Below are 17,452 nucleotides of genomic sequence, written 5' to 3'. Positions count from 1 at the left end.
CATAAAAAGGTCTAAATCCATAATTATTTAAAGATTGGTCAACTTCAGTTATCCCTTCACCTGAAGAGGAAATATTCCCAGTGAGTATTAGCCAACAAAATAACATATCAGTCTGAAAAGCTCCCTTGGTAAATTTGACTTTAGTGACTACCAGATCAATTGACAATGCTTTCTCCAGGGGACAACCATACAGATTAAATGTACAATAAGCAAGATGAACGGTTCAGAAGTAACATAATATTATGGATTTCTTTTTTAATTGACCTTGTCCATAATTATATTTTAAATGAAACAAATTTTTAATTTAATTTCATTCAGCCAGGATACTTGTTGAGAATTTTCTATGTGTATCAGATTGTATGATACAATTGCTGTTAACCTGTTTAATGTTCCAACAATTTCATTTGAAGTCGCCATCATTTAGTGATTCCCATAGATGAGAATAGAAACAAACATTCAATTAAATAGCAAAGTGATGATAGAAGCTTCCAAGGAGAGAGGTGAGTGGAGATCTATTAGAACTGTTCAAAATTACAGTAAAGCTCTTATATTCCGGCGTCCGATTGTTCGGAAATCCTGATGGCCCAGCATTTGGCTCAATCGTTAGTTTGGAATGTGAGTGGAGCTTCAGGGTGCAAGTAGGGTGTGCAGCCAGTGGTGGGATCCAGAGTGAGACTGGGGTCCAGACTGTGGACCGGGTATGCAGCTGGAGCTGGGGTCGAGGAGTCAAAGCATCAGAAGTCAGTAAGGTGGAGCCGGGGTCCGGAGTGCTTTTATATTTCCTGCTCACTTTAAACTCACCAGTTTCAGTGGAAATTTTGCTGTACTGCCGTGTTACATGTAACAAAGTGAAATAAAATTGTGTTTGGTATTACTAGGAGTATCATTAATAGTCCGGCAAATCTGCTAGTCCGGCGCCACCGATAGTGCCAGGTTATCAGTTTTACTGCAGCAGGAGTCCTGTGAGAATGGGAAATAGTTTCCAATGTTCACACATCAAAGATTTAAGATTATCGACAAAAGGACTGTTGGGACATAAGGAGATGCATGTTTAGTAAAGTTTCATGATCTCAAATAGTTGACCTGAAGGCTTGGTGGAAGCAGTTAAATGCTTGCTGTAAAAGGGGAAAGATGTAGGACTGTTAGATAAGCTATTTGAAAGAACAGACACTGACATCATGAGTCCAATGGCCTCCATCCATACTGCTTGATTCAGCTAACTTGTTAACTAAATCTGAATGCAACAAATACAGCTGACCGATTCATTTAGAAATAATGAACAGAGGCAGGACTATAACATTCAGGCCTTGGTGCCTGTACCGCCTTTCGACAAGAGGCGCTACCCTGAGCGCTACTTTACCACACCAATCCCCATGTCCCTCGATTTCCTTAATATCCAACGATCTATATATTCACAGTTGATCGCAAATGCAAAGTAAAAATGATTATTACTCTGAAAGGCACGGCATCAAATGAATATGGTTGTGTCAATTTTTCTTTAATAGCGCCCCATCAAGCAATTTGGGACGTTTTATTGTGTTAAAGAAGCTAGAGACATAGGGCATGCACTTTGCGAGGTTTCACTAATCACTTCAATTATATTCCCAGCATGTCCACGCTTATATTTCAAAAAATCTACTGTCAATATATTTTAAATGGACGAATCTCTTGAACCAAATGTTAAAAAGGACAGTTACAATCGACGGCTACAATATCATTGCTAAGTCTGAAATCATTCTTCATGGAAAGATTTGACAAAATAAAAGTTGGTGCAATTAATAAATCTCACCGGGACCCGCCTCCTTTACTTTGGCACCAATCCACAGTGTCTCCTTCACACCAATGGACTTCATGAAGCTGGTCGTTTTCTGGTTCTCTTCAACCGTCGCGATAGTGGCCAGAAATCCGAACCTTTGTCGGCACAGCTTCTCTGCGGCAGCCCAGTGGAGCTCCTCCGGAACATAGATGTAGTAGTAATCCCGGTAAAGGAAACATGGCCCGTCCGCGGTCGGGAGCTGCGGGTCCAGGGAGGCTGAGGAAAGGTGGACACTTCTGTAACGACTAATATCTGCACTTGTTTTCAAATGCTAGGTGACGATGCTGGATCTACTCACCTGCCATCAGACCAGTGACACAGAAGAACTGCGGGCAAAAACAAAACAGAAAATGTCATCTGCAATTACAAGAAACTTGATCACTGGCAAAAAAAATTGTAATAAAATAAAAGAAATCGTTCTCATTTACCAGAATAGTCGAACATGGTAAGATCGCTCCTACGTGCATATCCTGTTTGGGAAAAGTAAGAAGAACCAAAAAAAAGCAAGCGTTTCCCCGAGGTGAACAGGTTCTGCGCAAAACGGGACGTGTGGTGTTTAAAGCGTCAAGTAATGAACCCCGCGGTCTCCCTGCTGTCCCAGACTTTTGGCAACAATGAGCAGGCAATTGATTTCTCATTTATCCTCACTATCACTCCTGACTCTGCGGGAGACCGCAGCAAATTTCCGCTAAAACGAGTTCCCCGTTTCTCAGCCTACCTCTACATGGGCACACTAAACTTCTGTTTTACAGTCCAAAAACACATGCAGATGTCAAATTTCCCGTTTCCTTATCAACTCGTTTTGCCGTAGCATTAGAAATTGTTCAAAATCAGGAATTTAAAACAAAACATTACTTGTGAATTACTTGCCTTCATCATCGGTCATATACCCAGCCCTGAAATTACTTTACACTTTATCGAAGGCTGCATTGAAAATTATGTTCTGGAGCGTTCCGAAGAACAGAAGGGGTAAAATGCGCAGCGAAGTGGTCCGGTGTTGCCCTACCGGAACCTTAAGCAACGCCGAGCGGGAAGCCAGACGGAATCCCGGGCCATCGGTCATTTCCCTCGCAGACACTTGCGTCCAAGTGGAGCCGAGTCACCCACTGTCGCCGTTCCCCATCAGTACGCGCCGTTCTCTCCTCGCCCCTCTCCGATTCTACCTCCTTTTCACTTTCACGAGTTCAAGTGCCCCTTTCGCAAACGCTGCTTTTAATTGTGTTATTCTACAGTTTTGAAACCGTTGCAAATTCCCGCACCCTTTCATCCAGGAGCTTGTCCGAATCTGACTCCGGCTTGATTCCAGGACTATCTTTTGCCATAAAATGCGATAATATTTCATCGGGAAGGAAAGTGCGCAGCAGCCTATCAATAGAGCACTGCCACCGATTGACAACTCAGTTAACCTATCAAGAGTGGTAATATTTCGGTACGGAGACATTGCAACGGGGAGTGAAACAAGTATCCGCTATGTTTACGGGACAAAAGTTCAAAGGTGCTGCGTCGAAGCAAGTCACCTTCGGACCCAAAGGAGTGCAAAGAAAAAAAGCTGTTGCTTCGATCAATGAGCTCAATATAACACCAGCTGGTCAACCTTCATTTCCAGGCGCAGACACAGTTTCTAGTATCGGCACAACGGAACGAAACACCTTTTCAACAAGATTGAGATGGCATACTCTGTCCGTTTCTGTTACCCAAGTGCCCTTTCCAGAGGAAGGAAAACAGGGCTAACACGTAAAGTTGTTGATTCTTTTTTAAAAAAATCACAGCTATTCAATAGATTTTAAGTAGCGAGGTAAAAAGATATTTGGAGGACAAAAAGAGAAACGGTAAAGATCTAAAATAGAATAGAAATCAGGAGAGGTTAAATGACTAGAAGGAATGGGACAACTGAAGAAACAAAAAGGTGCGCTTTGAGGAGCTACAAATGGGAAAAGCAGAAGCATTGCCGACAGCTGCAGTCTGACAAGAGTAGAGGCTGAACGTGTAAACTCTGCAACGAAAGCGACACGATACAAATCGGAGAAATTTTAAAAATATAAGAAGGGAGAAGTGGTTATGATGTGAAGTTTGAGCAAGATAAAAGAGAAAAAGAGAGCTTGCATGGAAGAGTGGCTTGAAAGGGGTTGGGTAACGGGTGATTAAAAGTGAATCAGGGTGTCATGAAGGATACTCAGCAGGTCGACCTGAAATGTCAACTCTGTCTCTCTTCCTGCAGATGCGGCCTGACCCGCCGAGCGTTTCCAGTATTTTGTGTTTTTGTTTTAAAATTTTATTTGATCATCATGGAGGATACCTTCATAATGCTGATAGAAAGGTGGGTATGATTGCAGGTGGAATCACACTAGGAATGTTGGGGATAACTGACGCTGAGTGGGAAGCAGGGTGGGAAGCAAGAACACAATTCTGGATTAAAGAGGTGAGAACTCAAGAGTGACAGGTAGAGCGCCCTGTAAACAATTGCAAAAAAAAAAGAATTCTTAACTGCGGTCAGAAGTACTGATAACAGAAGATTGCACCATGTGACTAAGTGAGAATAGATGAGTGAACAGGGAGAATGGAATAGAGCCCAGAAGGGAAACAGAGTAGGAGGAAGGAGTGTGGCAGTCTTTGGGCTTTCACCAGATATTTGTGTGTAACTTTTCTGCAAGTATGTTGTCAACAAGTCAAAGAAAGCAATGCAAGATTCTGTGAAGTTGTCCAGTTCACAGTGAAAGCAAGAAACAAATGATGGTCAATTATTCTTTAAAAAAAAGTGGAGAGATGGGATCCCTATTGAACCAAAAGAAAGAATTTATCCCAAGTGTAGGCAGGCATAGCTACAACTCAAGTTCCCGTAGCAACAGCTTTTATGTGGAGGACGCGACTGGAATCAAACGAGACGTTGTTCAAGGCAAGAATAAGTTCACTAAGGTAAAAGGAGGACAACGATGATCGTTTTGAATTTGTTGGGTTTCTTTCACGGAAGAATTGGGCTTCGTGGCCTTCCTGGATGTGTGATAATACTGGAAGCCAAAGAGAAAAGCAGACAATTAGAAACTGCCGATGTACCAAAGAGCATTAGGTATGTAGGTGGGTGTAAACTGAATCAAAAGGAACAGGGCTTAGAACAAAAAGAAAGAAAGAAATTCCGTGAACAAGAGTACGGTTTGATGCTGTGACTACAAGATCAGTTCTGCTTGTGGATCTCGGGAAGGAGGTGGTAGAAGTCAAGTGAGTTTGAGAAGATTGAAAATAGGTGGTCTTCTAGACAAACTCTTCAATGGAGAGGCCAGTGATAGCCAGAAAATAATAAATTAATGTTCAGTGGTTGGTCACAGAAAGGAGCTGGTTGATGCTCAACACGGCCAAGGTCCACTTGCCAAACAACAACAGTGCCATTCTTGGCAAACAGTACATTAACAATAATCAGGTTGACTCCATTATTTTTTTCTCATTATATCTCACTGTCCTAAACACTTCCTACTTGGGATCACATCATATAAATTCACTGATTTGGAACACCAGTTGTGGGCAATCATAGCTGTTGCAGTGTAAACATTGTAAAACCGTTGTTCTCCTTTTATAATGCAATAATTCAGTATCAAGCATCGCATTCAAATCATCAGCCTCCTAACTAGAAGCGCTTCCAAACCTGAGTTTCACAAACAAGGTAATGACCAAGAGCCATTTATAACTTACATTTATGAAGCAAGGAGGGAAAAGGGAAAGCTAATTTCAAAGTCCTCCTTGAGACAAAATGGTTGGAGCACCGTCGTGACATAACCAACACCCTGTTTTGTCAGAGACATGCATAATATCTTCTGGCAACACCCCCAATCCAAGCACTGCCATCTGTTGGATGATGTCATTGTCTAAATGAGAGACCACAAGGATGTCCATATCACCGACCACATGACAGGTACTGATAATTGTTGGACTGACCACTACCTCATCCAATCTGGTCATTTCCAGCAGCTTAGCCCCAAACAACAATGGTAACAGAAACACTGCCAGAAGTAGATCAACTTTCAAGGTCTCAAAGATGCCATAAAGACAGCTTTTTGCAGTCAGAACCTCACAAACATCCTGACACCACCAATGATTGGAAACTACCCAATGCCTCAAGGTAAAGAAAAAAATCAGCTAAAAGGGGAATCTGAAGGCCAAAGTCCAACATAAAACCTTTGACTTCAAGAACAAATGGTGGGTGGAATAAAAAAAAGGATGTCCAGCAACTCATTGATCATCATTAAAATTCTGTCAATAGCCTATAGACGAGACACTCAATGATCAACCCCACTGAGAGCCAAGAATGGAGGCAAAGTTATCAAGTATCGATGCCTGCCAGAAGGAACACCTGAAAGAATTCAGTGACACTGTACCTGAAAAGTGTGTCCTCCATTCTGTTCCACAGCAAAATATCAAGTCCAGCCACACCACCACCTCTGACTGACAAAGTCAGGAAGCTCACATGCCAGCTGAAAATATCGAGGTCTTGGGAGCCAATGGTATTCCTCTGAAGTTCTAAAACTTGGCAGAGAGGAACTTCAAGTCACAAATTCACCTCATCTTCCACATCTGGGAAACAAAGGGCATGCCAGAGGAACTGAGAGTTGCTGTAATTACAACCATCTTTTTGGCCTTCTGTCTTGGAAACAAATCTGACCATGGTAAATACAGCAGGGTCTGGCACAAGGAAGTCTCACAAGGGTCCTCAAAACTCATCTGCCCCCACTGGCCGAGAACTGGCGCCTGAATCATAGTATGAATTCTAAAGGTTGAATGGACATGATCTTCACCAGACATCAATTGCAAAGCAGAGAACAGAATCAACAACTATGCCTGGTCTTTTTAGACCTCACAAAAGCTTTGACTGCATCATCTGAGAGGTTCTGTGAAACATTTTTCTCAAGTTTGGTTCCCTGCAGAAATTCACCTCCATCTTTTTTCTTTAACATGATGCAAACAAGCGCTGACCTTAATAGGTCAACAACCAAGATGCATTCAAATCTATGTTTCTGAAATTCAGGGAGTAAAGACGACATCCACAGTAGGGGAATAACCACAGTGGAAGGAGTTTACCGAGGACAAGGTCAGAGGTGAGGGACTAATTTGTCGGATCAACACTGCAGAAATAATCACAGCAAATGGTGGGCCAAAGTTTAGACAGATCAGAATTTGAAAGTCCAATTTATGTAACTTGAACTGAGACAAAAGAGATATAAAGAATAACACTTTATGACACAGATAAAATATTAACCTACCACTGCACTGCCTTGAAGATTCCCAATGTCCATCACAACTTCTAAATTGATAACATTCACAGAATTAAAAGATTCTAAGGAGTCTCTGCTTTAAAAGCAAGGAATACTTTATTTAAAAACCTGAAAGGTTTTCCCTGCACTTGAATTACATGATCATAAAGAAGCAAGGCACTTTTTAAGTACAGATCAGTAAAGTCAACAGATGTGGGTAGTGGTGCAAATAAATTATGTAGTCTTTAATGCTGTAATAACTCTAATGCAAGTGCTATTTAGCCCTTTGCTTTTACTCTTTCAAGACTGAACAGTCAACCTTGATTCTTGAAATACAAGGAATGGCATGTCAGTTTAACCACTCAGATTTTTTTGTAACGTTCAAACAAAAAATTCCCTACCAAAATAAACAAATTACCTGAGCCCAGTTAAAATTCATTAGCCCCAATTCTAACATACTCTACTTTTTCTTTGGAGCACAAAAACACATTATAAACATAACTGCTTGGCTGTTCACAACTGAGAAGAGTATGCTCGAAAGAATTATCCAGACACATTTTAACCATTGTACCGTTATAAGGATTCCCAAGTTGTCAGCTGCATAGTAAAGCACACTTGAATAGTGTAGTTTGATGCACAACACAGAACAATACCCATCCACCACATTATATTCAAATTTTATTAGTTACATTAACTACTCCAACAACTTCTTTGAGAATTTGCAAACGATGGGCACTTTTGAGACTGTCAAAACCTCTTCATGCATTATCTTTGCAGCAGCAGAGAAACTTTTTAATCATTATGTTTATCTGAAGTGAAAGATCAATGTGCAAACTCATTGCACCACAGTTATTTTAACTTCAGTTTAAAGAACGAAACAGGAAGCTGTAATAATGGTGTGAGGAAGATGATAACTACGTTCATCATTATTTTTAGATATTATTGCATGCACACATTTTGTGCTTTCTCTAAAACAACAATCTCACTTCTGTGGAAGAATCAGATAATAACATCACCTAACTCACATTACTGAGGCAGCTGAAATACATTGCAGTATGATTCAGCCCAGATCATATGCACTTTCCCTGTACCAATTGTTCTTAAATGGACTCTGATCATTTTTGCTTGGGAGAGGTGAGTAAGAACTCTGTGGCCGGTTTTAAACTAGAAATTGCAATTAAAATGGTTATCAGCAAAAGCTGGAATTTAATCTTTCACCTCCATGCAGTAAAATTCAAAATATCTGAATTAGAAGTATGAACTTATCCAAGCTATTGTCAAGCCTGGATCACAAAGCAAAAGCTCTTCCCTTCAAAAGCCTTGTGATCATATGGCAAGATCAGAGCAATGCCATTAAGGCATTGACCCAGGGTCTGATGATGCAGCTCCTTGTCTCCAGATCTAAATATGACAGGTGGATATTCTGTCTGTACTATCAAGGAGAGGTATCAAGGAGGTATGGCAGCTCCATACCAGGTGGGGTATTAGCCCAGCTGACCTGGTGTTGTTCTCATTGGCTAAAACACATTAATGTAACGAAAATATTATTCAACCATGTTTTTTGTGAAACATGGTACCAACCCCTGAGGGAAGAGAGGGAGTAAAACGCATTTTGTATAAGGCAAAAGGGTGCATTTTCGGTACAAAAAGTTTACAAAAAATCAATTAGGAGTTCAGTGATAAATAGCAACAATATTAAATGTACCTGTTTCATTTTCCAATAGTAAAAATATACAACCGATTCTGTAGATCGTAAACCTTCATAACTCAAGTGCAATGAAGCTATCATGTTATTGCTTATGATATTAAAAATTTGATTAATTTCAGATAGATAATCTTTCAAACCCATTGTGCACTTCTTGATGATTTTTCTGAAGTTGAAGTTGTTCCTTGGAGTGTGTATACAACTTTCTTAACTCCTCTACCGCACCAAGTAGCAGAGTTAACATCTGTAGAAGCCTTGATCTTTTCTTCATTCTTTTCATTGGTGTCAGAGCAGCTTGGGTGTCTCTCTTTATCTTGAAGATATTCAATTAAATCAAGGAGAGAGCAGGCAGCCAGGTCTATTTCACTGAGTGCTAAATGAGATTCTTTTCTGTGCGATTTACTTTCTCTGACAGAGGATGCATTTACCTCATGACATGAGGGAGCCCAAAGCCTACCAACTTTACCAGCCACTTCCTTTACTGATGAACAAACCACTTCTATGAACTTTTTCAGTTGATCATTGGCCGCACTGTCACCTGCAAGGATTCACCAAAAACATGGATTAAAGCTTTACTTACACCAACAATAAGGATATAAAAATGCAATGCTAACATGGTGTCAGAATAGAAGAATTTGTATCTTATTTTATATACTGTTTTCCCACACCAAATTAAAATGAAGAACAGTGGTCAAATAGCTATAGCATCTAGGTCAGGTAAACTGAAAAGTCCTAAGGAAGCAGAACAACATGTATCTGGATAAGGCTTTCAGCAGATATCATAGACTTGAACAAAAGTGGATGAACAAAATCAGAAGAAGCAACTTTGTCTTACCATCAGATTTTGAGTTCTAATTGATTAAATAATCTCATATTATAGGCAAATTAACTGTTTAAGAACTTCAGTTCCTTCCAAGAGTCCAAATTCTATGAATATACTGAAAAGTCACGTCACCTACCAACATCAAATCATGACAGTCTATGTCTCTAGACGTTCTTTCAAATTTGTCATTTTAAATCATATAAGAAACTAAATTGTTTTAATATTCTTCAGGCACAGAACCTGTTTATTGTTTATACATACATTAACTGTGGCTCAAATATTGTTCCACCTGTAATTAACAATGGGCTAAGTTTTAGCCTACATGCACACTATTTGAAAGTATGGTATTATCTATCAGCCAAAGGAATTGAAAAATTGAGGTGGAATTTTTGCTATAGGATTCCTTGATATCGATATAGTGTAACTAAGGGACAACTTAATTCTGAACATTCAAAAATGAAGACCTCTGTTCCTGAAACTGAATGTTTTGGTTATGAACACAAAAGGAAATGTTAAAACACAAAAAGTATCAAAGAAATGAAGTCAATACTTGACAAGCTGAAGATTAAATAATATCCCCTCATGCCAGATACCTGCAATAAAACCCATGTTTCCACATTTTCTTTATTTGAATTCTGGTCTCCTGTAGATGTGGCTGGAATAATTGTCTCCATTTCAGTTGTTGGAATAGTTTAGAATTAATGGAGTGTTTTGTCTGCCTCACAACAAAGCCCTCAAGCTTTAGATGTGGTCCATTGCAATGGATAATGAAAATAACTGGAAAAGAATCCCAAGATCACAGAAGAAAACTTACAATTATTGCTGTACTCAAAAAGGGGCAAAAATGATGGTATGGAATTTGTACTCCAAAAAACTTTGTTCCAGAAATTGAACAAAATACACACCAATGATAATAGGAACTCAAAGCTCGTGTTATCCCTCTTTCTACCTGAAGGTACAGAATTTAAAGGAGCATTCTTAACAATAGCAATAACAAAAGGCTGAGGGGGTGGGGGAACTAACACGTTTTTACTTTAAAATTTTGTTTAAAGCAAGCCCCATTGAGAAAATTTATTATATTCATTCTTTACATTTAAAAATTAAATATTAAGAGTTAATTGGCAACTTACTTTTAGCGTTTCAAAAAGGCAGAATTACGTAAATTTTCTGCTCCAGCATTTTGTTTGCATATAATGGAGCCAAGAACCAAAATGAATATAATTGCAAATTCAAATAGCTGCATCTTAAGCATTGTAATTTAAAGAAGAAGAAAGAAAAATGCAAATAAACTTTGGAAATGAGAATAAATACATGTTTGAGATTCCTGGCAGAACTGTACCTTAATATTCTAGATAGACTTCTCTATAGTCAGAATAGCCAAGTAAATTTTAAATATTTTACCTTTCAGCACCAAAGTCATCATCTGGTACAAATTGTGAGAACTTTCATTGAACTTCACCATTTCAGCAGCAACTGTGAGCAGGGTCTTGAGGGACTCTATATAACAGGTTATGTTTTCTTCGATTTGAGCACCCAGCTTCTTCCACAAAGTTATTTTAAAAACAAAAATAAAAGATATCAGTCAATAAATTTCAGAATGCCAGTCCAGTATGTAATTGTAACTTTCTATTTCACTGGCCTACTTTATTCAACATCTTTATTCACTCAGATGTGCTCATTCATTTAATACAATACAATATTAGACAGACTTCCTAAAGCAGGTACATTATTCCATATGCATATTATGCTTGTTAATCTCAGCTTTTAAATCGCTGTATTCCTTTTGAACACGAGCTTAAAATGCCACGACTTAACTTAAGAATCTTATAGTACATTTAAAAAAAGGAAACAACTTGACATTTATAAAGTGAGGGTTATCCTCACAAAATCATCTAAACTGAACTTTTGTTTCATGCATTTAAAATTTCATTCTTTTGGTTTGTGGCTGTACATGAGGGGCAATTTATCAGGTTAGTGCTATTCAAAGATAAAACATCAAGTCATATTCAAAGGAAGAAGTCAACAGACTGAGCAGAATGAGGATTCAAAAGTGGGCCAAAGTGAGGGGTTGGTAAAGAGAGGTGGTAATATAATTTCTCCATCACAATGAGTCCACCTGTCCATTACCTACCTTCAGTTTTTCCTCAGGCATCACTTCCAAAACCTTTAACTCTGCCTTTATTGCTTACTGTAAATTATTTCAAATCTTCTGGGTGGCCTCTATTTCCATAAACTACAGTATATTCAATCCAAATTTCTGCTACGCATCAGAAAGCATCAACTCTTATGTGGTGACCCAAATTATATTCTAGCCTCAGGTGTATATTTAAAATTCTATTTTTTTCCCCCACATATAGCATCCTCCATGGTCTTTCCCATTCACATCTTATTACTTCCTCCAGTCCCACATTCTCACACTCTGCTTTAATTCCATCTTCCTCCCACTCAGCTCCCTCATGGATTCCTTCACACTTCAAAACTTTGGGAAATATCTTCATGGATGTCAAGCTTTAGAATTCTGTTTCTTGATTCTCCCCTCTGTAGCTTGGTTAAAGAAAAACAGCTATTTGATCTTTTGCTACCCAGGTGAACAAAGGTAACGTCCAGTGGCAAGTTCAAAATGGTGGTCGTGTAAATACCCATTTTGAAGACATATGTATTAATGATTTGCAGACATTTCAGAACAGAAGGGGCTCATACATCACGTGCCAAAGTTAGCTCCATTTCAAAACTCTTAACTGTGTACATTTTCTACCAGCATTTAAATACTTCCTTCTGAAGTGAAGAGATGACATGATAACCAATTTAGGTTCCATTTAGGGGTCAAAAACTACAAGGAAAACCAACTGAAATTCAAAAGCAGAGTGTGGCGGATGCTAGAAATGTAAAAGTAGAAAATGCTGGAACAGCTCACCAGTTCAGGCAACAAATACATAGAGGGAAAAAGAGTTAACCTATCACGTTGGTGACTTTTCATTAGAATTTGTACAACTTAATCTCATCTGTATTCTACCCCATTTCCTATCTTTCGATGCCCCACCCCACTCTTACCTTGTTAGTTCTGATGAAAGGTCATTGACTGGATGCATTAACTGTTATTCTGCTTTCACAGATTCTGATTGACCTCTTGAGTAACTCCAAAATTTTGGTTTATTTCAATTTTTTTTTTTTGCAACTATTGCATTTTTCTTTTGTATTTGTTGTTGCATTTTTTGGAGTCCAATTTTCTTAGGCTTTACTGAATTGTTAGATATTAACCTAATTTGTTCCATTTAAAAAAAACACGTCATTTCAGTTTGCCCTAATATTCATTTTACAAAAGGAATGAGCAATATTCAAACTTTGGAGGGGCTTTTTGAAGTCACCATTAGACATCCTGAAGTCACAGCCCAACTTTTCCACTGTAAACCAAATAAGTAATTGATCAAAAAATTTATCCCATCTATGCCCCTCATAATTTTATAAACCTCTACAAGATCATCCCCCCGCCTTTGATGTTCCAGAGAGAATAATCCCAGCCTATCCAATCTCTGTTTATAACAGCCCTCCATTCCAGGCAACATCCTAGTGAATCACTTCTGCAGTCTTTCTCTATTGCTAACACACCCTTCCTGTCATGTGGCGATCAGAACTGTACATAAAGTGCAATCTAACCAATGTTTTGTACAGCTGCAACATGATGTCCCAACTCTTATACTCAATGCCTCAGCCTATAAAGGCAAGTATACCAAACGCCTTTCTCACTACCCGATCCACCTGTGTAACCACATTCAGGGAGCTAAGAACTTGAACCCCAAGGTCTCTCTATACATGAACGCTCCCAAGGTCCCCGCCATTTATTCTAAGTATTGTACCAGAATATTACCATTCGAAGTGCAATATCAAGTTTGGTGATTGTTATAAAAGTGTCCATGTCATTGGCAAACTGCATTATATTCTGTTTTGTGTCTCCAGAGAACATTTTGAGCTCTATAATGAACCTGTCCAGTACATTGTGGGTACAAGGTACAACACTGGGTGCAGTACTAGTGGAGGCAGGTCACAGAATATAACACGGGGGCACAGAGATGTCACTGTATGACAGTGACAGAGGTTACGGGCCAGTCACTACGTGACATTGTGCTAACTATACTGGTATGAAAGGAGTCCATCACGATAACTCCAAGGTGAAGCACAGTTCTGACTGAGTAAATTCTGCACATTGCTTCCAGCAGTGGCCCAGAAACAGTAACAGCTTTTTGGATTATTTGTCAGCCTTGATGCGACTTATAACATGTGGTTTGTGAACGTGTTTGTGGGTGACACATTCAGTCAGTATGCTGCACTTTTACCCTCTATTGTGGTGTGACCCAACTGAAAAATCTAGCTGTAAACACCACAGCAGGGTCCCTTAGAGCTGCTTGAGGTGCAGGAGAAATCACTTGGCTCTACTTGTCTGGTATGGGAAGTGATAGAACACAGAAGAAAATATGAACAGAAGTAGGCCACCTGATATGATCATCATGGTTGATCCTCCTCTGTGCCAGATCCCTACAACCCCCAATCCCCCAAAAATGTGTTTACCTTCAGTCCCAAATACTTCTGATAGCTAGCTTCCACAACTTGCCAGCATAGTGATTTTCAGAGATTGACCATCCTCTCCAAAAAGGAATTCTGACATAATTGGTTATAACGACTGGCCCCTTATCTTGAAACCTTGGTGAAAACTCTTGACATCTACCCTATCATACCTCCTCAGGATCTTGTGCGTTTCAATAAAATCACCCCTCATTCTTCTAAACTCCAAAGGAATCCAGACCCAGTCCCTTGATAGAGCAATCCTGTCATCCCAGAAATTAGTCTGCTTTCAGAGTTGATAGGAAAAAGTCCATCTGTTAGGAATCTAAGGTGGAAGTGAATGGAGTAGAAGGGGATTTGCACCCCACTGAGCCTACCCACAAAAATTGTACAGTTGCTCTGTATGATGGGAGTGGTAATATTTTATCACCTGATGCTAGAAATCTGTGGTCGTCTAATTATAATTAACTTATTCACATTACGCATACAGAAACCATATTCATTAAGTATTGTTAGGACTGGTGTGATATAGATACGTGGGCTGAATTATTACTTGAGACCGTATTTGATAAAGGATGCCTACAGCACATTTTGGTTTCCAATCACAACATTGTTTCAAGTCTTTAGAAAGAGTACCTTTTGAAATACCAATCTTAGAAAACAATTACGAAACCAGAGCATTGCCATAAGATTAATACAAATTCTTCATTCAGAAATCTATATTGTGACCCAAAGATGCACATAAAAATATACAATTTCATTATACTTATAGGCCAAGCATCAATACAAGCCAGCATGAAAAAGCAGCAACCAAAATAAACAGAACAATGAATTTTTAAAGAAGCTCCTTTGAATTAGACAAAATAGTCTTTCATAACCACTGAAAAACACGCACTCCTTTGTCTGCTAACCAAACATTTCAGCATGACAGTCTCCTTTGTGGGTTTTAAATAGGTAACAAAGAGTTGGCCATGTAAGAGACATACTTCTCAGGTTTTCTCTGCCCACTTCAATAAATCACAAGACATTACAAGTGGCCTGTGGACTCCTTTGTTCAATGAAGGAAACATTCTCTGTGGTATATTCAAACAGGGATGTCTAAAAAAAAATTTCATTTTGTAAAACTGCAAATATTTTATTTTGTATGCCATCCTCTAGTGTCAAAGACTTTCAATCTCAGATGCGCTAGCTGAATAAACATTCAGTTCCCATTTAAATTGAATGCAGTGTGTTACCAAAAGTCAAGTTTAACTGCAATGTAACAACCAAGCAACAATAAAATTTGCATCCCCTCAGTAAGACAGCAGTACACAACATTGTTTCAAGATGACAAATTATCGAGTCCATTCACAGAGAGCAAAGAATGAAAGGGACTTTAACAAGCAATTTATAAAACAGCTCCATCACTAATCCTTTTACTAATTCAATGAAACTTGCAGATTTTCTGTTGTCCACGCTGACTTAATCTATGAATTGTTTGTGCTTACTCAGGAAAGGGAATGTGGTGTTAGAGATAACAGAATCTGTGTTTTACAGATAAGATTGCCATTGAGCACATAACCTGCAGTAACTATGAACATATAGGTAGGTTCAAGAATCAGTAAATAAGAGTTTGAGAACGCTATTCACAAAATAATATCTATTAATTCAGATTGTTGTGATGGGAGTGGAATACTAATTCCAATTAATTTAGCTCAAGGTAGGCAGCCACTAGGAGATTCAACAGAACCTAAAAATACTATTAGTGATTTCAGATTAATAGGCTTATTTTTTTAAACAATGCAAATCATGATGGCTCTATACTTTTAGCATGGAAATGGAAATACCTAAGATCATGGTAAAATCCCAGTTATTTTCAATTGAAGATGTGAAAATCAAATAACCCCAGTTTGAAGTTAAATGCTATCGAAGAATAAATTACCCTTCTAAATCTTGACACTGCTTCAAACATTACTTAAATTGTAAAAGTGTCATCCAATTGCATTTAAGAAATTTACTGATGGTGCTGTACAGCAATGAAAACAGACCTCACAAATGCCTAAACTTTTGAAACTATAAACTGAATGCCTCCACGGAGTTGGGTCTTAAATACAGACTTTTCAAAATCTTTAAAGTCATTCTTCCTTTTCAGCATTTCCATTCTGCCAGACAAGTGTGGAAAGTTCCCCTTACAAAGTGAACTCATTACACAATAAATAAACACAAAAGATCCTGAATTCTCATAACTGGGGAAAAACAGAATGGGATGGAACATGCTGGGGAATTGTCAGGCATTTCGTACAAGTATCTGATTTTTGACATTCTTGGGGATTGCTAAATTTAATTAGGTGACCACATGGCTTTTTAGCTGAGCTCAGTTAATTCAATCAACAATAGTCATTCATCTGCAACTTGCCTGGTGAAAGGAAAAGGCCCATTTATTAGAGTAATTCAATCTACAGTGCTGCATTCAGAATTTAACTTTTCAAAATTAATAATGATCAATTATCAAGCTTCCAGCAAGGGGTGTGCTCAAGTAGACATGTTTTAGCAAGTGTTTAAGAAAATTTCATGGAGTATGAAGGATACTTGTGCTACAGATCAATATCTGCATGCCCAATAGGTCCATGCTGAATATAAAGTACCTATCAATACTATTCACACCTACCAGGACTTGGTCAGTAGACTTGTATGCATTGGCAATTCAATTACTCATCTAGATCCTTCTTAAACATTGTGCGAGTACCTGCCTCCACCACCCACTCAGAGTGTGTTCCAGATCTCAACTACTCTAAGTGAAAAATTTACTCCGCAGATCCTCTCCAAACCTTTTACAGCTGACCCTAAGCCCATGCCCTCTGGTTTTAGACACCTCTGCTATGGGGAAAAGTTTCCTGCTATCTACCCTATCTAAGCCCTTTGTAATTCTGCCTCTCTATCAAGTCCCCACTCAGCCTCCTCCATTCTAAGGAAAACAAACCCAGCCTATCCCATCTCTCTTCATAACTGAGGTACTCCATCCCAGGCAACATCCTGATTCATCTCTTCTGCACCCTCTCATGTGCAATCATGTCCTTCATATAGTGTGGTGAGCAGAAATGCATACAGTACTCCAGCTGTGGCCTAACCAATGTTTTATAAAGTTTTACACTAACTTCCTGGCTCGTATATTCCATCCCCTGGCTAATGAAGGCAAGTATCCCATATACCTTTTTCACCATCTTATTTACCAGTGCTGCCACCTTCATGGATCCTTGGACTTGTACATCGAGGTCCCTCAGTTCCTCCACCTTCCTTAAGGCCTCCAAAAAATGCATCAAATCGCATTTATCAGG

At 38.9% G+C, this 17,452-nt stretch overlaps 2 protein-coding genes across 2 annotated transcripts in view; both read right to left on the bottom strand.

Annotated features, from left to right (window-relative positions):
- Positions 1–2,125, bottom strand: part of LOC127568212 (adhesion G-protein coupled receptor D2) — a 228,195-nt gene extending 226,070 nt beyond the window's left edge. Inside the window, exons 1-2 of the mRNA XM_052011694.1 lie at positions 2,115–2,125; positions 1,790–2,032 (exon numbers count right to left, since the gene is read on the bottom strand). Of these exons, the coding sequence (XP_051867654.1) occupies positions 1,790–2,032; positions 2,115–2,121 (250 nt within the window). The 5' untranslated portion in view covers positions 2,122–2,125. The remainder of the gene's footprint in view (positions 1–1,789; positions 2,033–2,114) is intronic.
- A 5,077-nt stretch (positions 2,126–7,202) lies between these two features.
- Positions 7,203–17,452, bottom strand: part of kif14 (kinesin family member 14) — a 68,655-nt gene continuing 58,405 nt past the window's right edge. Inside the window, 2 exon segments of the mRNA XM_052010766.1 lie at positions 7,203–9,296; positions 10,983–11,118. Of these exon segments, the coding sequence (XP_051866726.1) occupies positions 8,893–9,296; positions 10,983–11,118 (540 nt within the window). The 3' untranslated portion in view covers positions 7,203–8,892.

This window comes from Pristis pectinata, chromosome 3 (genome assembly GCF_009764475.1).
Source record: "Pristis pectinata isolate sPriPec2 chromosome 3, sPriPec2.1.pri, whole genome shotgun sequence".
Taxonomy (NCBI): Eukaryota; Metazoa; Chordata; class Chondrichthyes; order Rhinopristiformes; family Pristidae; genus Pristis; species Pristis pectinata.
The sequence above is the reverse complement of the archived record's forward strand: the minus strand, read 5'-3'. Positions and strand labels throughout refer to the sequence as shown.